Source organism: Notolepis coatsorum, assembly GCF_963971535.1.
Source record: "Notolepis coatsorum genome assembly, chromosome: 2".
NCBI lineage: Eukaryota > Metazoa > Chordata > Actinopteri > Aulopiformes > Paralepididae > Notolepis > Notolepis coatsorum.
The window spans coordinates 196,373,625-196,396,649 of NC_140166.1; the positions used below are offsets into that span (position 1 = coordinate 196,373,625).

At 45.0% G+C, this 23,025-nt stretch overlaps 1 protein-coding gene across 3 annotated transcripts in view; it reads left to right on the forward strand.

The window, feature by feature from the left end:
- eps15 (epidermal growth factor receptor pathway substrate 15) overlaps positions 1 to 16,544 on the forward strand; it is a 61,030-nt gene extending 44,486 nt beyond the window's left edge. Inside the window, exons 14-25 of one of the 3 annotated variants that reach the window (XM_084308909.1) lie at positions 781 to 942; positions 1,549 to 1,746; positions 2,462 to 2,875; positions 3,951 to 4,031; positions 4,131 to 4,332; positions 4,471 to 4,515; positions 4,659 to 5,059; positions 7,004 to 7,076; positions 7,208 to 7,278; positions 10,518 to 10,653; positions 10,931 to 11,148; positions 13,891 to 16,544. In XM_084308909.1, the coding sequence (XP_084165035.1) occupies positions 781 to 942; positions 1,549 to 1,746; positions 2,462 to 2,875; positions 3,951 to 4,031; positions 4,131 to 4,332; positions 4,471 to 4,515; positions 4,659 to 5,059; positions 7,004 to 7,076; positions 7,208 to 7,278; positions 10,518 to 10,653; positions 10,931 to 11,148; positions 13,891 to 14,031 (2,142 nt within the window). In that variant the 3' untranslated portion in view covers positions 14,032 to 16,544. The remainder of the gene's footprint in view (positions 1 to 780; positions 943 to 1,548; positions 1,747 to 2,461; positions 2,876 to 3,950; positions 4,032 to 4,130; positions 4,333 to 4,470; positions 4,516 to 4,658; positions 5,060 to 7,003; positions 7,077 to 7,207; positions 7,279 to 10,517; positions 10,654 to 10,930; positions 11,149 to 13,890) is intronic. The other 2 variants (XM_084308911.1, XM_084308910.1) reach the window with 2 other exon arrangements.
- Positions 16,545 to 23,025: the final 6,481 nt, after the last annotated feature.

Here is a 23,025-nt window from a genome sequence, read left to right on the forward strand (position 1 = left end):
GCGTGCTATGTATGACTTAGTCCACATTGCAGCCGGCTTGTGGGAGGCAAGAAACAGCGTTCGAGACGGGGGAGGGTTGAATTGGATGATACGAAATTGGGATGGGAGAAAAATAGAAAATGGGAGAAAAAGTGGATAAAAAAAAGAAAAATACAACACATTTCAAAAACTAAAATCCGATATCGGACCGCACAGGTGGAAGAGGTTAAAATAACTTACATTTTGACCAAAATCTACCCCCTTCACCAGTGAGCTAGCATGACATGGCAGATACATTTTGGAGTCCTCAAGATCCCTAGTTTAATGTGATACCAGTATTTTCACACTCGCTTGAGAAAATGTGCCCGCTAGAGCCCTTTTAAATACAGCTAAACAAACGCTGATATGAGTGGTAAGCCAATATCGACGACTCTACTCAAAACCTTTTCCCTCTAGTTATCTTATTATTATTATTACTGCTGTATTACTATTGTTTTATTGCACAATCGTAGCGGGCATGGTCAAACGCATTTCACTGTATGCCCTGTTATGTATGTGATGAATCAACTCCTGAATCTTGAATCTTCCACCACATTTGAGGAAATCCATATCCTTATCTGTCAAGTCAGGATCGGCACTTTCCCTCCCGAAAGCTGATGCCCCTCCCTCGCCCCAAGTCTGCCTGCAGAGGGACCTCTCTCCTCCCTACTCAGGGACCTCTCTCCTCCCTGCTCAGGGACCTCTCTCCTCCCTGCTCAGGGACCTCTCTCCTCCCTGCTCACCCCTTCTCTATGTCTCTAGGACCTGCAGGACGAGGTGGGCAGGGAGACTGGGGAGCTACAGCGGCTTCAGGCTCAGCGGCAGGAGGTCCAGGATGCCTTGGGGGAGCTGGACCAGCAAAAGAGCTCCCTGGAGGAGCAACTGAGCCACATCCGCCAGCAGACCAGCCACGAGAACCAGCTGGTGGGTCACTACCATAACCACACGGTCCCCAACCCACTTACTGTTAGGGTACCGAATCCGGTACTTTTAAGGGTATCGACCGAATCCCGATACTACAGAGTAAAGCAAAACGGTCGCAAGTGTGGTTACACTTTACAAAGATAGATGCATACAACGCTTGCTGCAATATTATATATTATATATATATATATTAACATTGTTCTAAATAAATAATAATGATAATAAATCATTTGAAGTTTGGACAAATTTTTTACAACTGAGGTAGTTAGATCACATTTTTAGAGACTAAAGTACCGCAAAAAGGTACCGTTGGGTACCAGTATCGATTCACAGGTACTGGTACCGGTATCGGTTCAAATGTGAACGGTACCCAACCCTACTAACTGTAGGCTATAGTCTATTAGTCTCTATCCCCCCTAGAGCTTATTATAGGGGCAGCTAGCATGGAAATGATGGCACAAGCCACTAGAACCCACCTGTAAATACTACATAGCCAACCAGAAACACGTTGGCCCCTAGGCTCACTTGGCTCCCAGTCGTGTGTCACCCTGCTTATTCTAATGCACGTCTGTGTGTCCGCGTCCAAACATGCGCCTCCGTCTCCAGATCTCGTCGCTGCAGTCGGAGCACGCGGAGCAGGAGCAGCGCATCGGCCAGTATGAGGAGGATCTGGTCCAGGCCAGAGAGGAGCTGCTCACGCTACAGGAGGAGACCAAGACGCTGGAGGAGAAGGTCCAGGCCGCCAGGGAGCAGCTCACACCTCTGCAGGAGTCTGTACGAGACTCCTACACACAGGTCTCACAGGTCAGTCTCTGGTCAACAGGTCACACCTGCAGGAGTCTGTACGAGACTCCTACACACAGGTCTCACAGGTCAGCCTCTAGTCAACAGGTCACACCTCTGCAGGAGTCTGTACGAGACTCCTACACACAGGTCTCACAGGTCAGCCTCTAGTCAACAGGTCACACCTCTGCAGGAGTCTGTACGAGACTCCTACACACAGGTCTCACAGGTCAGCCTCTAGTCAACAGGTCACACCTCTGCAGGAGTCTGTACGAGACTCCTACACACAGGTCTCACAGGTCAGTCTCTGGTCAACAGGTCACACCTCTGCAGGAGTCTGTACGAGACTCCTACACACAGGTCTCACAGGTCAGCCTCTAGTCAACAGGTCACACCTCTGCAGGAGTCTGTACGAGACTCCTACACACAGGTCTCACAGGTCAGCCTCTAGTCAACAGCTCACAGACCCACAGTGTCCCTGACATGGCACGTAGCAGTGCCTGGGTATGAAGCTTGATTCCCATTGGAGCCACCCGTTCTCAAAACGTGTGCACTAATTCTCTACGGCCCCTTGGAGAAAGGTGTCTACAAAGTGTGACTCCTGACTGTTTATACATTAAGAACTCAATGGTTGAGCCATTTTTTTTTTCTTTCTTCCCATGCTTCGTATCCTTCTCTTCCTCTCACTTTGATATCTATCTCTGTCGCTCTTTCTCTCCCTCCCTCTTCCATTCAGGTGCAACAGAAGCTGAATGACCTTCAGGAGGAGGAGAGGTCAGTGACAGCCCAGCTCAGCTGGAAGCGAGCTCTGGAGGACAACTCTCCTGTCATGGTTAATGGCTCAGCAGGCCCCACGGTAGAGCCGCGCCAGGGGGACCTCTTCCAGGGGGACTTCTTCCAGGAGGACCACCCTAAAGAGCTTAAGGAGGAAGAGCTGGCTGCTATGGAGCAGCCACAGATAGAGCAGCCTGAAGAAGAACGGGAAGAAGAAAAGGAGGGAGAAGAAGAGGAGAAGGAAGAAGAGAGGCCGAAGACTCCAGAAGAGCCCAAGCCCAAGTTGGATGCCTTGGATGATCTATATACCAGTCTAGCCACCACTGATATCTACAGTAGCCTGTCCACCATTAACAAGCCACAGGAGATTATTAGGGTAATCAATACACTTGTCAATTGTATGTGCAAACACATCTCAAACGTGTGGACTGGTGCACAGGCTCGTATACAGGCAAAGAAACAGCCAGCAGCACTCAGAGAAATGTCTTCTTTTATGGAGCATGGGATTGGGGCAGCGATCCAACACAACGTACGCTTTTCAGCAATAAGCAATCAGCAATAAGCCTTAACCCTTTCACTGCCACGCGACAGAAGGTTAACCCTTTACTATAGCACAACCGACGGCGATGCTCCATCATTAGCTCCGCATCCGCGGATCTAATGATGCTAATGATGGAGCATCGCCGTCGGTTGTGTGATAGTAAAGGGCTAACCTTCTGTATTGTCACAGTGAAAGGGTTAACCGGCTGTCGTGTGGCAGTGAAAGGGTTAACAGCTTAACAGCAGTGTGATAACGCTGAGGAAGACATATTGCTGAAATGAGTGTCGCGTTGGATCGCTGCCCTGTGCTCCATAAAAGTACCTAAAGGACATTTCTCTGAGTGCCGCTGGTTGTTTCTATTACTATCTATCAATACACTTGCCTCTCTTTTCAATGCTTGAAGAAATATTGTGTCACACAAACGTACACTTTTGTCCCGTCTCCACTGGCCAGTGTTCAGCCATGCTATGGCCTGTCTGGCTCACTGCAACTCTCGTTACTAAGCAACCTTTCACATTTTATGCCACCATCTGTGGCATAAACGTGCACTTGCTAAACCATTAAGCTTTAACCGGTCCCAGACGGCTCTGGTCAGGTTGTGAAAGGCGGCCATGTCAGCCGTGGTCTGGCCAGGTTCTAAATACAATGGAGAACTGCAACTTTGATACACGGGTCAAATGTTTATTACAAAAAAGATGTGTAAATTAAATGAGATTCAGTTGGTTTCTTAACAAATATGCAAAGTTGTTTTATCATTTGTAATTAATTAACTACTCTTTGAGGGAAGAAATATACTTGTATACTTGGTGTGATCAATAGTGCAGTACTATAGTGCGCAGTAATGATGCTTTTAGTGCATCTGTGACTAACCCTGGTGTGGAGTTGCGGTAACGCTCTGTCATCACATCAGGAACTCGGCACTCCCACGGCTGACATCTCTCCAGAAGGGATGGAGGAGGCAGACCGGTCTCCTGAAGCCAGCACACCCAAGGTATAGCCCCCAGCTACTGGGATTCTAGTCCTATAATAACATTGGCACTAAACACATTAGGTTTATCGCATTATTCCTGAATCACGGAATCCTCGTCAGTTACTTGCTGACTATCCTTCTGTCCAGCCTGTCGCTTCACCTGAGCCGGAGAGCAAAGACGAGCTGGCCGAGTCCTCTGAAGCCAGCCCATCTTCACCGCCCCCCCGGTCCAGCCCCCCCACCCGGTCCAGCCCCCCCGCCCGGCCCAGCCCCCCCGCCCTGCCTGACCTGGACTTCTTCCAGTCCGATCCCTTCACTGACCGTGAGTCACTACAGACCTCTTTTAAGTCAACGGTTTAAAAAACAAAGTGAATATCCATTTTAATAGTTTCATGTGTAGATGTACTCTTTTGTGTGATTCTGTTTTGATTGTTGATTGGTTCTGTTGTTGGCTCTCTAGATGATCCATTCAAAGATGACCCTTTTGGGAAAGCAAATGTTTCTGGTGAGTTGCTGTAGTTAAAACACCTTGGAATGATTCAGCAGCAAACTAAATCTGTATCCTATATCACACAATGCCCTCTGACCCGTGTATGATTAGTGAAGTCAGACTCGGCCGATCAACTGTCACTGTTCTGTTTCGACCAGATCCGTTTGGGGGGGACCCGTTCAAAGGCACAGACCCCTTTGCAGCGGACTCCTTCTTCAAGCAGAGCGCCGGTGCCCCGTTCGCCTCCGAAGACCCTTTCACCACCTCGGACGACCCGTTCGGTGCCGGTGCTGGCCAGGCAGAACCCGACCTGTTTGCAACCAAGCTCAATAACGCTACATCTCCGGTAGCACCGAGCTCGGACCCCTTCTCCTCCAAACCGACCAACACCGCTTCAGCGGCCAAGGACCCGTTCGGCACCGCAGTAAACAACCCGGCTGATTCGGACCCGTTTGGAGCCAAATTGAATACCCTGGGAGAGGCCGATCCGTTTGGTTCCCAAGGCAACGGAGGGGCGGATCCCTTCAGCAGCTCTCCGCCCACCTCTGACCTGGCACTGGTGAGTGGCAGTGAAAGAACTGACGGCTCCAGGATATACGTGATGTTCACACTGATACGTGTCTGTTAACACTTTGAGTGCCAACGACGCTATATGTCGTTAGTTCATGCCGACCGTTGAGTGCCAGCGACGACAAATAGCGTTTTTTTGTCTTTTTTTTATTAGCGATTTGAATTCATATTTCATCAATCTAGTCTCACGTTAGTGCTGCAAACTCTCTCTGAGCTCCATTGGGAAAATACCGCCCCCTATCGTCTCTCCCTGTTGTACTGCACCCCATTGGATTAGACTGAATGAAAGACATGGGGGGGGGGGGGGTCCAGTTTCCTCATTTTACTTCTCCGGCAAGCCATCCGAAGAGATCCAAGTCATTGCCGAGCCGCAAAACAGCGTGGAATACATATTTCCAGTACCCAGCGCTGAATCAATAAACGCAATCGATATTTGGAATGGCGATCAGGAATTGGAATAATCTTTTTGGAGAACATCTGATCTGAGGTAAGTAATCTATTTTACCAGTTTTAGGATTATCAGAGCTGTTTTCACAGAGATATTCAGCGTGTGCCATATGTGTGCGCGCTGATCAGGAAATGAGAGAATCGATTTTTCAGCTCACTTCTCTAGCGTGCATAAGTACACATATACTATCGATAATCTAGCATTTATTTGAAAACTATTCATAAATAGGCCGAGAAATGTGTATTCCAGAATATTCCAGTAAAGGCCGTTTATCACAGAATCTTTATATTTTCCTGAAACTTTCAAGAAAACGAGGGTTTTTCAAAATGGTATAAAACGGAAATTAACCGATTTAAAAAAAAAAAAATCCGTTTCAACAATGTTGACTGCAAACAAGTCATTGATAAGCGACGGCCAGATTAGACACATAGCCATAATTTAAGACATGCATGCATTCACAACGCTATCATTGAAGTGGGTGCTGGCATTCAACCATGTTTTGAGACGGGGAGGCGTGGCATCCAAAGTGTTAACACTCGAGCATCTTAGGGCTTTTGATTTTGCAGTACATACATGTTTCAACAGAGGAGTCGGAGAACATGGTCAGCCGTTTTACAGCTCCCTTGGAGCTCATGAGTGCTTACTTCAACAGGGATGTGTGAAACTGGATGTACCAGTTTGATGACTAAAACAGGATGTGTTTGGGGCTGCAAACAAATGTTTTCAAAGGGAAATGGTTTAGGATTCTTTCAGTTTCCGTCAGGAAAGTCAAAGCAGTAACCAATCATAACCTTTTTAAATTTTCCTATTAAAGGAACTGAAAGTCTTTGCCATGTCACAGTTTCTGTTCGCAGCCCCAAAGACCAGTATATAGACTTAACACCATTTACAATGATGCTGTCACCATGAATCACCATGGATTTCACACATTACACTCTCAACACCCCCGTCACAAATGCAGCGGTCAAAGCAAATGTTAGTTGCATCGAGGTGTGCTGGTGGTGGAATTTAACAAATACATGGAACGGCTGGGGTGTCTCGAGGAGAGGTTTGGGAACCACTGGACTAGAGCATACATTTGCTTTGGTCCTGCTGTCCTCCTCCTCAGTCAGTTTTTAATTATCTTTCTTCCCCCCATTGTCTTTATGTCTCTTGTAGAAGGATCCCACCACAGCAGTGAATGATATTTTTCTTCTTTTCTTTGTCTCTTGTAGAAGGATCCCACCACAGCAGTGAATGATCTTTCTCTTCTTTATGTCTCTTGTAGAAGGATCCCACCACAGCAGTGAATGATATTTTTCTTCTTTTCTTTGTCTCTTGTAGAAGGATCCCACCACAGCAGTGAATGATATTTTTCTTCTTTTCTTTGTCTCTTGTAGAAGGATCCCACCACAGCAGTGAATGATCTTTCTCTTCTTTATGTCTCTTGTAGAAGGATCCCACCACAGCAGTGAATGATCTTTCTCTTCTTTATGTCTCTTGTAGAAGGATCCCACCACAGCAGTGAATGATCCGTTTGCTCCAGGAGGTACTACAGTTAACACTGGCTCAGACCCAGGTAAGACAGGCAGCATGCTGCCACCTGCTGGTTGGAGATGGGATTGCTGTTACAACACTTTGGTACAAATAGTTTGACCTTATTAAGTGTGTGTGTGTGTGTGTGTGTGTGTGTGTGTGTGTGTCTATCAGACCCATTCGCTGCAGTGTTTGGCAACGAATCGTTTGGAGGGGGCTTCGCTGACTTCAGCGCCTTGTCAAAGGTATGTTTCAGGTCCTGATCTGTATATGAAATCATGCCTTGTGCTTGAGGTAGATACTATTGGAATGGGGGGCGGGGCAATGAAGCTCACTTGATTGTGTGTGAGGGGGAGAGAGAGAGAAACATGAGTGTGCTTACTGCTTAGAGGGAGCAGAGTACTCATCAATAATGAAGGGAAATCTGAGACTGAGTTGTTCCAACATGAGGAACTTCATGATAGCAGAGAAGGGTGCCACTCCATCAAAATCAACACCTCATTCTAATGCAGACTTAGTCAGTTAGTTAGAGATTATGTTACATAATCATAATAATATTGATGTTATCCGCCACCATTTGTATGTTGGTTCACATCCCTGTCAAAGAGACAAGAACAAACTGCAAGGTGCTAGCTAAAAAATTATAGAGTACCGTTTACCTCCACCATTTCTCTTCCCTCCAGGTAGGATTGCATCCAGCTCACTGATCAAAACCAATTGCTTTTAGCTTGTCAATCAGAATGGAGTGATTGACAGTGTCAAAGGCCTTTTGTAGGTCCAGCATGACCATGCCGCAGTATTTGCCCGCATCCACCTCTTGTTTGATGTGGTCGTTCAAATAGAGAAGGCATGTGTCAGTGGAGTGGGATGTTCTGAAGCCAGATTGGAATTCATAGATTACTTTTCGACCTGTTCGTAGAAAAAAATGTCCATGACTTTCGAGATGGAGGTAAGAATAGAAACAGGGCGGTAGTTGCCTGGGTCTAATTTGCTGCCTTTTTTGTGCAGGGGGGTCACTCTCGCAATTTTGAAGTATTTGGGGACGTGTCCCTGTTTTATGGAGAGGTTTATTATGTGTGTGATGGCGGCTGCTGAGTCTCTGAGGAATTTGGAGGGGATGTCGTCATGGCCAGTGGCCTTGTTAGGTTGGACGGCGCTCAGTTTTTTGAGTACCTCATCTGTTTTTACCATTTCAAGTTTGAAGTCGTTTTTGTAGTAGGCTACTACCCCAAAATGCCCTGAGTGGGAGGGTAGTTTATTAACACATTGGGTGCCATGCAGTATGCCCATCTTTACCACTCTGTAAGCCTATGGAGTGGCTCACCGTATTTGCAGGGCTATAACTTTTTAAATATTATAGCTATATCGCCATTACTATGGCCCATTCAACATCGGGTATCTATCGTTCCGGATGTGGGAACGTTATATTTTTCCATTCATACATTGTCGTGTTAGTACGGTCGAATATAAGTATGTTTTTAGACTGTATAGCAGTAATTCCTAGAAAGCGCGCTATAGGCCCTGACGCGTATTATACATTATCGATTGGTGTTTTGTCCCTATATTAATTTTTTTTTTTTTTTTTTTTACTTTGACCAGTCAGCTGGTTCTTTTCGCGTTTATCGCTTTTTCTGGTCAAGTATGACCGACAGAAACAGGTTGAATGGGGGTATAGATGGGGGGAAAGACACTCTGAGAAAATACGGCTAGTCCGGGAGTCGAACTCGCTACCCCAGATCCGTGACGCGCACGGTTGTCCCCGACGCCGAAATAGCGTTCGAGGTACGCGGTGAGCTACTGGAGCTCCCCATATATTAACATTTTTAAATGCATATGATCGCTATACATTATGCTCCATGCGTGAAGGAAAGGGGGGGGGGGGGTCGTTTATGTTTCCTTGATTGTCACTAATGGCTTTCTTTAGTAAGACACCATACGTTGATCGGACAGATTGCAATGAAATAAATAGACAATTGAGCTGGAAATAACGTTAGATTCCTCTTACCTCTGGCCGATGCGTCTGGAGAAAAGAAATTCCTATTATTTGACGTCGATCTGCTAGATCCATTTTCCGTTTGTATGACGCAATAAACGCCGAAAGCATATTGATTCTTGCGTCTCGAAAGCGATCCAATGCACTCGAGGTGTGTATATTGATCCACGTTACAAGATATCTCTGGCGGAGCTTTTTCCCCGATGCACCGAGCGCCACTTCCGGTTTAGAGTGGAGTGTAACTCGCCCGAAATCCACCAGGCAGCGGTATTGAGGCGTTGCAATATCAGGCGGGGTCCAGCTGTGTGTTTTTTTTCTCCATAGCCTCTGTTTGCGAAGACGCTCTCTGATTGGCTAGACCGCGTACAGCGAAGAAGAAAATACCCTCTCTGACTTTCTTTCGAAGTGGTTATGCTTAGGCCCTCTTTCGACGTGGTTATGCTTAGAGTTAGGGTTAGGGTTAGCCAATCGGAGAGCGTCTTTTTCTTCTTCGCTGCAATCAAAGAGCGTCTTCGCTCACAGAGGCTACAGGGAAAAAGCATGCGGTCCAGCTGGCTCCCGGAGGCTTCCTGGATGAATTAGTATGTATACTCGTATACTCGTTATTGGCAATTAATGTGTTAACCAGTGTTGTGGCTATGTTTGTAAATAATATGTTGTTTAGGTATTTGGCCACATCCAGCTTGTCTGTGATGAGTGTTTTGTTTTCTGTCTTTATGTTTGTTTGTAAATCTGGTTTTTAGTTTTTTGCTGCAGCCTAGTTGGTTGTTGAGTAATTTCCACAAACAAGCTGCAGAATCTCTGGTTGCGTTCCAAAACATCACAGATTCTCCACATCTCTACACGAACATCTCTCCCTATTTTTATTAAACATTTTTAACTGCTTTCAAGAGAAGACGACCTGTTCTAACGCCACGGGCGACCTGTTTAAGATCGCCGTGAAGGTGGAACGGGCTTCCGTTGTGCACTTGCAACCTCCCTAGGACCCTAGTCTATATAATGTCTAGTATGTCTCCGCCCACATGTCACTTTACTGTTATGATAACATAACGATTATTCTGTATGATTGTGTATAGTGTAATGGTGAAGTGCTTTGAGCAGGAGAAACGTATAACTTATATACCGGTATGTATATAAAAAGACCGTTTAGTGCATTAACTGAAGCTGCCACTAAGGCTACTGCACCCCCCCCCCCCCCCCTCCTTCCAACATGCCTGCTTGTGGGACTAATAAAGTTTTTTTTTTTATTGAATTGAATCTTTTAACACAGTGCAGTTACCTCACACAGCCACAGGGTGCCAGTCTTCCATAGTACAGCTCTAAATAGAAAAGTAGGGCTTCACATTGTGGAAAGGCCTGTTGGATGTTTTTTTGTTTTGATATAACATTGATATTAGAATAGAAATGAAACTATGTCCATTACACACAGAAGTTGAAATCCACTTTTTCAATTTTTTTTTTTTTTTTTTTTTTATTACTTTGTCTTTCTAGTCTAATGGTGCTGACCCATTTGGCTCCAACAACAAGAACATGTTCCAGGGTGAGAGCCAGCCTGCCAACTCTGATGTGCCCCCAGCCCTGCCCCCAAAGACGGGCACACCGACCAGACCTCCCCCTCCACCCCCAGGTTAGTAATGGGATGTACTTACTTAGTAAGGCTGGAATGGACCAGTTAAGTCACTTCACTTTTACTGTTTTCAAAATGTCTGTCAGTGTCATTATCAATAGAAATATTTCTACTGTGGCTAATAGTGTTCTACATTACATGAGTAATGTTTCTAATGACTAAATAAACATATAATAAATGCATGTTTTACTACTTTGCTGTTACTAAAAGAAAGAACCTGTGTGTGTGTGTGTGGTGTGCTGCGTGCCTTGGCGTGTCTCCATGTCGTCCTGTCCAGGTAAGAGATCGTCCATCTCTAGGACAGAGTCCTCGGACTCCTTCCATCGACGAGGTCACTTCCTCCCCCAGAACTCTGGAGAATTGTCGTCGTCCTCCTCCTCCTCCTCCTCTTCTTCCTCCCAACCCGCCAAGGACCCCGCAGCTGACCCCTTCGCCCCGTCCTCTCCTCCTCGCCACAGTGCACGGGAACCCGACCGATTTGCCAGCTTTGACAAAGTGAGCACCTCCCTCTCACCCTCGCCCTCTCCCTCTCCCCCTTCCCCTGATCAGTAGTGATGTGCTCTTCCCTTTTTTTTTTTTTTTTATCCTCCACTCACTCACAAACCCCTCCCACTTATTGAAATACACCATACCCACCTATCATATTATAGCCAGCCTCGTCAGTCACTCTATCCACAGCCAATAACAATTGAGTAATTCAGTAACCCTGATGAAACTTGGGTGTCATGTTGAACATGCAGTAGATGCTTGGTGTCGCATTTATTTGTGTTTGTTTGTTTGTTTGTTTAATTTGTAAATTTTCAAAGTTTGTTTGTTTTTACAATTAATTTATTTTCTTGAGCTAGCGTAACCTAAGCTATTAGCTAAATCTGATATTTTAGTTTTCATCCTCATATTTCTTTATGTACATTTTATTTATACCTGTACTTATTTTAAGTTACTGATTCATTTTGAAATTGCACCTACTTTCAGCCTTATAATTTAAGTTGCACTGCCTTTACTTAATGATGAATTGTCCTTCAACTAAAATATGTTGCATATAAAATCTATCTATTTATATTTCCATTGAAGACGTGAATCCTATCTTCTGACTTATAGCTCCTTTTATTGGTTGGCAGTGGATGGAGTGATGAGAGGCAGCTTGGTATTGGCTGGTGGGAGTGATGAGAGGCAGCTTGGTATTGGCTGGTGTCGTGTAAGCTCAGCCCAAACTCAGCCCCCTGAAATCATATCCTATGCACTTGTGAAGATCATAGAAGCTAGAACTGGTGTACATATTGAAATGTTGTAATACTACCAGGTTCTCTACTCTTTTATAGCCAGAACAGTAATGGAGACACACAGGTTAATCTTGGTGCTGCCTCTTTGGGTATATTGGTTAACCATGTCTGCTGATCCTGCTTAATGACACGGGTCCCACTCAGCAGCGGTGTTAAGGGATGACATTGATTCATCGTTGTCAATATGATGCACATAAAACAATGTTTGCTGCTATACGGGTCAAGCCCCACATCTAGAGGTAACAAAGTCTATAAATCAGTAGTTTCTTTAAAGTATGATTGTTGATAAGATATACCATCTAACTTGTGGGGAGAAGCCATTTTCCCGTTGGCAGTGTTCTGACGAGCAGAACTTGCAAAAGGTTTTCCCAAACAAAATGCTTAAGCTATGCGCCAACACCAACCACATCTGTTACAATATAACCTAGCCTAGTACGCATCAGATGTTTTGAGAAGAACTGGGATTTTTCCATTACCTTGTTTCATAGTACAGATAGAATTGTGTCAATATCCCACATTAAACCTGGGCCTGTGTTAAGAGTATATCAGTCAGACTCTCTTAGATCTTGACTTGTGCATATAATCTAGGATCTAGGTCTAGTTTTGAATCGGGCCCCCCCCCCACCTGACTGCATCCTGCATGACCTTCTCAGCCATGACCCCTGACCCCTGCACGCACTAACTTTCCTGTGTTTGATTGGCTGGCCAGTGAGTCCTGCTGCTCTACTGCCTCCACCATCACCCTCTCTCTCATACCTGGAATCACTAGATATATTTTCTCCTTCCTCACCCCACCATCGGTTCACTCGCGCATCCATCCATCCATTTATTCATCCGTTCATTCCTACTTCAGCTCTTCTGTCGTCAGCGCTGCCCTGGGGAGAAAAGGACTATCCTCTCTCTTTCTCTTTCTCTCTCTGTTTACTCCTCCTCCTCTTTTGTCAAACAAACTGAATAAAGAGTTGAATGACGGGCACCATCTCTTGGCCTCTATGTGCATTCATATACACAACATTTTTCGCAATGTTCTGCTTGCAGCAATTGTCATTGATTATTTGTCGTTAGTTGAGAATCTGATCGGATCATTCTATTGTACACGCTTACTGGAGACGGCAAGAGGATTTGAACATGATTTTAAATTTAGCTTCTGTCTTCATCACCAATATTTCTGTTTTAGATTCTATTTGAGTCACATGTTTTGAGTAGCAATGAGACTATTTACTACCATTGGTTTCTTTTTGAATAGCTGTATGTTTACTAAGCCTGGTCGGTGAAATTATGCAGGCCAGCCACACACACTCTTGTTCAACACATTTTCTTATATGTTCTAATCTCGCATGTCCTGTATCACCTCATGTTATGTGAAGAATATCAGCTGCTGAATGTTGTACCATTGCTGCACCCTTTCCTTTGCATGGATGAACAAACACTGCATACAGACGGGATGCGCTTTTGTTCCTCCTGCATCATTCTGATCACCCGGTGTACTGCATGTCCTACAATGTGTTGACTGACCTGACCTTTTAAATCTAAGCTTGTTGGCTGCTGGCCCCATCTGCCATTCAAGCCCACCTAACTAAAGGCTTCATTACCCCCCCCCCCCCCCCCCCCCCCCCATCCATGGTCAGTATTGATTAAGTGAAGACAATTTAAAACACGATGCTCGACACTCAATGCATTGTTTGATCCATGTCTTGGCGTTTTGATATGGAGGGCATTCCAGACATCGTCTTTGCTGATTAGCATGGTGTTGTTATCAGTGAGTTCAAGATACATCAACAGTGTATCCTATAAAAAGGCTGTTATTGATTCTACTTGACCTAAGGAGAAAAGACTTGAGGTTGAAATCTATGAGGATTGCTTAAAGAAATGTGTTTGTGTGTGGGTGTCTCTGTCTGTCTGTTTTTGTGTATGTGTGCACTTTCTTGGTGTGTGTGTGTGTGTGTGTGTGGAGTAGTACCCCACAGAGGAGGACATGATAGAGTGGGCAAAGCGAGAAAGCGAGCGAGAGGAGAAGGAGCGGCTCGCCAGGCTCACCCAGCAGGAACAAGAAGACCTGGAGCTGGCCATCGCCCTCAGCAAGTCTGAAGTCTCCTGAGGATCGCCCCCTAGTGGCCTGGCACGGCACGGCACAGCCTGGCCTAGCACCAAAGCAAATACGTGGGGAACTGTATAGAACTGATTCAGCACCACCCGCTGACCCCACCCGTATGAAGAGACACTCTTTAGACAGAACCCCATCTTTAATGTCTTCCAGATCCTCCTCAGACTGCACTCACTCAACTCATTGGCATTACAAAGTTATTCCATGTTTGGTTTCTGTGGTCTGGCTTTGACGAGGGTAGGAGGACGGTATCTGAATGGCGCGGACACAAAGACGACCGTCTTTTCAACTTGTTATGCAGTGAATCACGGACGTGAAGATTGTCACTATCCCCTGATGTCGACTACAGAGAGAGGCGGTTGTGAACGTCACATTGTATATGGAGTACACTACTTGTTCAAACACCTGCACCAAACTAGACCAAATACGCCCCAGAATTATCCCCTTAACAATCCCCTTACCTACTAACCTTCCTCAAACCTATTATGCCAAGAGCACCCTACAAAACCATTCAGACAAAATACGTACACTGTTGTCTTTACTCTTTAAGAACTAGCTTCTATGTGCTTGGCACTCATCTATAAAAAGGGTTGTATAGGTATGAGCAGACATTGTAAAGGATCCACATAAGCCTGTTGGTTTGTATAGAGCTGCCACCTGCTCATACCAACCAATGCAGGTGGGCAACCCGACATTAATTAGATCAGTCCTGCCTGTGAACAGATGTGCTGGTTGGATTTATACTTGGAACAAATCTGTCATGACTACAGTCATCCTACTGAGCCTTATGATTCTTACATTTTATTTTCCTTTTTGATGGCATTAATATCTTGCTTTGACCAGTGTTAAACACTCTAATATAGAGCATACTACAATTTATTAGAGATGTCAAAAGGAGCAACCAAAAAGAAATACATATGATCGTATCAACGTCACACTGTCACACTACATTCATTCATATGCTAGTTTTCTTTGCATTACATTTCGGGACAAACTAGTGGGTTATAATTCTGAGCCCATATTTGAATAGGAAGTGCTGTTCTGTGATCAGCTTGCAGAGTGAAGTTGATCCTAAATAATTTAGGCTATTGTTAGATGATGTATTATTACAGCCCCTGATTGTCACCACAGCAGTTTTGTTCAAATGAATGCGAACAACACACTATTACTTCAGGGTTGTTGCAATCGTGTTTCTGTTTTTTTTAACAAGTGAAGAATGTTGTCATTTGAAAAGTATGGCAGTAATGTCTGATTGTCTTGTACAGAAAAATATTTGACACTTTTGAAATTATGAGATTTAGAATGACTGTTGTGAACTTGAAACTGGATTGTAACTGAGTGCAAAGGCTGTGTATACAAAAGAAAATAGTCTTATATCCACTTTTCTCCTCTGTGTACTGTTACCCCAAACTATTCAGAATGTCTAAAACAAACAAACAAACAAACAAACAAACAACAAAAACTAACTAACGACACGCTTGGAGCCCACTCCTGTGGTGTACTTAGAGAGATCCTATTGGTCCATTTAATTACATTTGTTTTTTCAGATTTCGCCCTGTATATAACCATTTCAAGAGACTTCACTTCACTTGAAAACCGCCGACGATATGGGGTCCCGTTGCAATGACTTCCATTGTTGCTGCTGCTGCTTATATATTAGCACTTGTATACAATTTTTAAGATTTTCTGGAAGTTTTTCGTTGAGGTGCTTATTTTCAGAGTGATCGGCTGCATTTCAAAGTCTTACCTGGATGAGGAAAAGGATCATTAGTTTCTCTGCTGTGTTGTTGCACGAAGGTGTCTATGAACTTCAGTCACTTAGAGGATTTTACGTGTAAAACCCGGTTGCATTCTGTATTTGGTATGTTAACATCTCAAAGCATATATTATGCTCGGGCAATTCCTTTTTGTTTGTTTGATCGATTTCGTCTCCCCAGAACATCCTCTAAAACGTGTCACTGTGAAAGGTTTTTGAAGGGAAGGTCTGGTAAAAAGAGCTTATCCCCCCCCCCCCCCCTCCCCCCTCAGCAGTTTTCTGACCAAACAATGCACAACTTTCTGGACAGTGTCTATATGTTTTTTTTTTGTTTTCTTTTTTTTATCTAGTTTGCTTAGATCCATCACCTGCAGATGTTTCATGACATCATAGGCCTCATGTTTTAACAGGTAGTGGTTTCATGACATCATAGACCTCGTGTCGGTAGAGGCAGTGGTCTGTCGGCAGCTCCTACTGATGTTTTCCATTCATTGTAAATACAATGGGGCGACGGTTGTCTCCCCAGCTCTCCGGCTCTCTTCAGTTTGACAGCTGAGAGCCTGTTGATAGGCTGTTCATTTTAATACCAAATCAAATCAAAACCACTTGTGTTTCTAGGCTTACCTATAAAGGCTTTTTTTGTGAAAAATCTAGCTAATTGTATTTTATTTTGTATTTTCTAACGTGTAAGAAGTGTCATTATTGGGAGGCTTGGTCAGAGTATGATATACATTTAATTGAAAACAGAATAATAAATATAAACAGTTTATTTTTTTTTTGTTTGTGTCATGTTTTACTAACCTATAAAGGGTTGAGTCTGTTGGTGGCACACACCAACTCGGGGGGAGACGTTGGCCTATATTGATTGATTGATTGAAAACTTTATTAACAGATTGCAGAATGGGTACAGTACAGCTCAATACATACAATTGTTAAGGGGATGCAGACCAGAGAAAGACTTTCGTCTTGTTTACATCAGGGTCCCCCATTTTCAATTCATCATAATATATATATATATATATATAATATATATAGAGAGAGATGAGGTCCAGAAGTTGACAGCGTGCTGTTCAGCAAACAACCTGCCATTGAACACCACAAAAACAAAGGGAACTCATTGACTTGAAGCACAGCGCAGACCCTGCCCCACACCCACCTCTCTGGGTATTAGCGTTGCTAATAAACATTTTAAATAATTTTTATAAACGTGTAAACAGCGAAGAACGTATGGCTGCTCTCCCCTGAACGCCGCAATGAGGAGTAGGGTATATCTGCAGAGCCGCACTACCGTCTCAGTGATGTTTACACATTTATAAAAATTATTTAAAATGTTTATTAGCAACGGCGAGCTTTCAAACCATTGCGTTTCTCTGTCCAAGACCCTTGTGCAACTGTGAGTACCTTTGAAATTTCTCTGCGATACTTGTATAACGAACGTTTCGCGTCGGACCAGTTCTTCAGAGTTAAAATAGGGTGGTTTCCTATGGGGGAGCAAGAGACTGGATTCACTCGGACAAACCTTGTTGGTGTGCATCACAGTCACGAAAGGGGCTACATCTCTGGGTACCTCTCCTAGTCTCAACCCACATCTCTGGGTACCTCTCCTAGTCTGAACCCACGTCTCTGGGTACCTCTCCTGGTCTGCAAACGCCATTGTGGTTCAATGGGCACTTTGCCAGAAAATGCTGATTTAATGCACATTAATTTAGTGTGACAAGTTATTGAGAGTAAATTAGTTTGAATATGGCCACCACTATCAGTGGGCATTGAATCCTATTGTTTACATCACCATGAAATTATGTAGATGTGTTTTATAGGGCTGCTACATTATTATTCCATTGAGTTGTAATTAACACAACACAAGGATTCAATGTCCCACATGGCATCACTGGTGGCCATATTCAAACAAATGTACTGTCGCACTAAATTAATATGTGTAAAACTAGCGTTGGGCGGCTACGTGGCGTAGTGGGCAAGGCGCTCGCCACGAATGACAGAGACGCTGGGCTTGCCTGTTCGAGCCCAGCGCTCCACATTGCTTTCAGTTTAGCTGGTCGTTCATACTAATACACATTGGCCGTATTAGGGGGTGGGAAACTGATGGGTGGGGATCGGGCGTTGTGGACAGCGACTCCTACAGGTCGGTTGGTGCGCCTGCGCAGTAGAATCAGGAAGTGTCTGGGGCAGCGTGAGCCTCCCACGCGTTACTCCTCGCCACTGAGAGATCGAGCTGCGCAGGTGAAAAGATGCGACTGCTGTTACCTCAAGTACCGGAGGGGACTTGTGCTATGTATGACTTAGTCCACATTGCAGCCGGCTTGTGGGAGGCAAGAAACAGCGTTCGTGACAGGGGAGGGTTGAATTGGATGATACAAAATTGGGATGGGAGAAAATATAGAAAATGGGAGAAAAAGTGGATAAAAAAAAAACTGTTTAGTGTTTTGGATGTGTGAGATTATGTAATCGGCATTGTCTTTTGGTGAAGTGCCCCTTTAACAAGGCACAACAGCAAATACACTGCCTGACAGGGAAAAACCGTCTGGAAGAAAAGCTGTTGGTGGCCTTCTACCGCTCCTCCATCGAAAGTGTACTGGCTACTGCATCACTAGTGTGTTACATGGGCTGCTCAGCAGACAAGAGAGCTCTTCAGATGGCCGCCAACATTGCACACAAAATCATCGGCTGCTCTCTGCCCTCCCTGGAAGACATCCCCACCTCAGCACCTGCTGCCTCGGCAGAGCCAAAAACATTCTAGGACTCTTTTCATCACGAATACCGAACCTGTTTAGTTTTTTTAGTTTATTTATTTAGCGCATTATTAAAAAAAAACAGTGCTAGGAGGGACCGAAGCCCAAAGGGCTTTTACAAAGTTCCAGTCCCATCTCATTGTCCATAAACAATATGAACAAAATACATGTAAACATGGTCTAGAAAATAAACTACAAAACAGGATCAGAGACATAAGGCAGACATAGCGAAAACATGGAAGATTGACACGAGTCAATAACAAGAACAATTTCTTTATTTTTATTTTTTGTACAAGAGGGCAAAGGAGAGGAGAATAAAATATTAACAGTATATAATGAGGAAAAAGAAACAAGCAGCCATACAGTAGATGTAACACTGATGCACAGGAGTAACTTAATGTGATGGTGATTTATGATGAAATTAAATTAGATTTGTATTGTTTTTGTAAATATAGATAAGGAGATTGTTGACCTCAATGATGAGAGTGTTCCAGAGATTAGGACCTCTAAAGCTAATGTTGAATTGATGGCTAGATGTCTGACAGAAAGGTAAGTGGAGTTTATTACTATGGTTTGTTGGATATGAGTGAAATTCTGATGAAAAGATGAAGAAACTATGGAAAGTATCAGGAAGATCTTGCCTATTGTTAATGAACTTGAATATGAATGAGCATGTTTGAAAGGTATTAAGTTTGTCAATTGATAGTAGAGAATATTTGCGGAACAGAGGTGCAGATGGTTCATATCTGGTAGAGTGGGAAATCATCCTGAGGAACCTCTTCTGGATTATGACTAATTTGTTAAGATATGATGGCTATGTTGCAGCCCAGACTATATTATAGTAGTTTAATGTAAGGAAATAAAAAGCTATAATACAAGGTTAGATGGGCAGAGGGATGTATCATGGGGCAGACCTTTCTCAAAATTCCAAGCATCATAATTGACTTTTTGCAGACATTGTCAATGTGATTATGCCAATTTAACCCTTCATCTATAACTCCTACACATTTTGTGTAAGGCACTTGGAGAATTTCATTTCCATTAATTAATATTTTAGATTTTTTTTTAGGGTAGTACTTATTTTTGTTGCAGAAGACCATGAAGTAAAACATTTTGACATTTAGAGTAAGCTTGTTGCATTGAAACCAGTTAGAGACTATTTCAAGTTCCTCATTCACGCATACAATCAGGGATTTGAAGTCATGATGAGTAGCTAAGAGATTGGTGTCATTGGTAATAAAGGGTAATAAAGGGCCCAGAATAGAACCCTGTGTGTTATGGTTTGTAACCGACCCCAATCGCGCAACACAAGACAGGTATGAGAGTAAGCCAAAACAGGGCAAATATTTATTATAGAACAAAAAGCGGCACAGTCCCTTTAAGGGAAAACACAAAAACACTAGAGTCAAGGAATATGGAAAATGCGGCACTGTGCCTTTAAGAGGCGAACAGGCTAAGGGACTAAGGCTAAGGGCCAGGGCTAAGGACCAGGGCTAAGTGTCAGGGCCAGGACCAGGGGCACTGGAGAGGGGGACAGGGACAGAGGCCCGGAGAGGCGGGCTGGAGACAGGGACAGAGAACAGGGTTAAGGCCTTGGACATGGCGAGGGCCAGAGCTGCTTACAGGGATGAGGACAGGGTTCCGACGGCGGAGGCCTGGCACGGGGACAGGGGCCCGACGGCGGAGGCCTGGCACGGGAACAGGGGCCCGACGGCGGAGGCCTGGCACGGGGACAGGGGCCCGACGGCGGAGGCCTGGCACGGGGACAGGGGCCCGACGGCGGGGGCCTGGCACGGGGACAGGGGCCCGACGGCGGAGGCCTGGCACGGGGACAGGGGCCCGACAGCGGGGGCCTGGCACGGGGACAGGGGCCCGACAGCGGGGGCCGGGCACGGAGACAGGGGCCCGACAGCGGGGGCCGGGCACGGAGATCCTCCTCCTCGGATGCTGCAGACGGGCAGCGCAGAACAAAGGGGGTCCCAGGGGACCGGGATGGGAACACGCCGTCCTCCCGTGGAATACTAGGGAGCGACGACGAGCCTCACCCCAGGAACGAGGATCACGAAGAGACGCCTTCCTCCCGTGGAATCGGGAGCGATGGCGAGCCGCCTTGACGTCTGGAGTGGGAACACTGGAAAACCTCCCGTAGAGAATTAGAGAGTGAAGACGGCGTCCCACTCCAGGCAAACGGCGACAGGTGGTGATGGCTGGGCCGTCGTCTCACGCCGGAGACGCGGCAGGTGATGGTGACGTACAGAATGGTAACGTACAGAACTCCATGAACACAGAACGACCCGGACTGGAAGGGAGGTCCAGGTATATAAAGCCCTCTGGGGCGCTAATCACAAACTATGACAGCTGCGTGAAGGTAGTCCAAGGGTGGGGGCTGGTGAAGGAGAGTAGACAGGGAAAAATCTCGCAAGGGTGGGGGCTGGTGAAGGAGAGTAGACAGGGAAAAGCTCAGGGAACAGGCGAAACCTCACACTGTGGAACCCCGAAGATGATCCTTTTTTTTTTTTTCTCCATTTTCCTCCGATTTTCTCCCATCCCAATGTTAGTCGTATGCCAATTCCCAGTCCCTTCCTGGTCGCTGCGCTTTACCCCCCACAGTCAGATCATTTGGGAGAGTGGAGGCTACCACGTGCTTCCTCCGACACACGTCCAGCCAATCACCGCTTCTTTTCACCTGGCAGCGCGGATTCTCATTGAGAGGGCGTAGCGTGTGGGAGGACCACACTATCCCCCTCACGTCCAATCCGCGCTTAGCAGGCGCCCCGACCGAACTGTAGGAGTCGCTGTTTACAACGACCCGGACCCACCCCGCCAGCTTCTCCCACCCTCTGATACAGCCAATTGTATCAGTGCAGACGGCCAGCCAAGCTGGTGACAACCCCGGAGCTGTGAGCTGGATTCGAACAGGCGAATCAAGCTCACAGCTCCGGGGCTGGTGACGAACGCAATCTCCGCTCGACCACCTAACCGCCCCCCCCCGAAGATGATCCTTGATTTAACAGATGAGCATCCATTGGATGACACAAACTTTTCTCTGTTGTCTAAGTAATTAGTAAACCACTTGAGGGCAATATCCTGAACAACATATCTATTGAGTTTAGAGATGATAATGTTGTGGTTGACAGTATCAAAAGCTTTGCTCAGATCTAGAAAGACACAAATAGCCATTTTTTGTCATCAAGTGCTGAGGAGATGTTATTGACAAGCTGTAGCAATGCATGTTCTGTGAAGTATATTTTACGGAAACCATACTAATGGTTATACAGGATGTTGTTCTTAGTTAGATGGTTAGAGATTATTGAGTATACCAGTTTCTCTAAGACTTTTGAAAAGCAGGGCAAAATAGATATAGGACGGTAATTGCCAAAGTCCTTTGGGTCTCCAGATTTATAAATTGGTATGACTTAGTTTGGCGATTTTGAGGTTGTGAGGGATGATACCTGATTGAAGGGATAATGATAGAATATTTAAAGGATGGATGATATAATCAATAGTTTCTTTGAAGAGACTGCTTATAATGTCCATCATGACCTTGAGCGGAGTTCTTTAAGATCATGATTATCTCATACACTTCCTTAGTACTAGGAGGATCAAAACCTGTATAACCTGCTGCCCTCTGGCAGGCGCTACAGGACCATCAAAGCACAGACCCCCAGACTCTCACTGTGCCATAAGTACACTAAACTCTGACGACGGTCTTTCTAGGCAAACCTACTGGATATAAATGTATTCTAGTGTAATAAATACATTAATATAGTACAATAATAACATTTGTTCTAGTGCAATAATTATTACATGGTCATTTGTAGGTCATGCTGGACCTACAAAAGGCCTTCGACACTGTCAATCACTCCATTCTGATTGACAAGCTCAAAGCAATTGGTTTTGATAGTCTATCAGTGAGCTGGATGCAATCCTACCTTGAGGGGAGAGAACAGATGGTGGAGGTAAACGGTACCCTATCCCCCCTTTCACAGTGAGCTGTGGTGTTCCACAAGGAAGCATACTAGGACCGCTACTGTTCCTAATTTATGCAAATGGCATGTCATCAGCTTGTGACTGCAACTTGTTCTTGTTCGCGGACGACTCAGCCCTGCTGGTCTCTGACAAGAACAAGTTACAGGTTGAAAAAGCCCTCAGCTAAGAACTCGGCAGAATCTGCACCTGGCTCGCTGATAACAAACTATCATTACACCTGGGTAAAACAGAGTCCATTCTCTTTGGATCAAATAACAAACTCAGCAAGACCGACGGCTTCTCAGTCACAGTGGGTGACAAATTATTGTCACAAGGAAAGATGAAATTACATAGGTTCCATCCTAGAGGCAAATCTTTCCTGTGACAAAATGGCATCCAATGTAATAAAAAAAGTCAACCAACGAACTAGATTGTAGATTCTTGTACCGGATCTCCTCTCTGGTAAACAAGAATACCCTGAAGACTCTGGCAGGAGCACTCATTCAAGGGTACTAC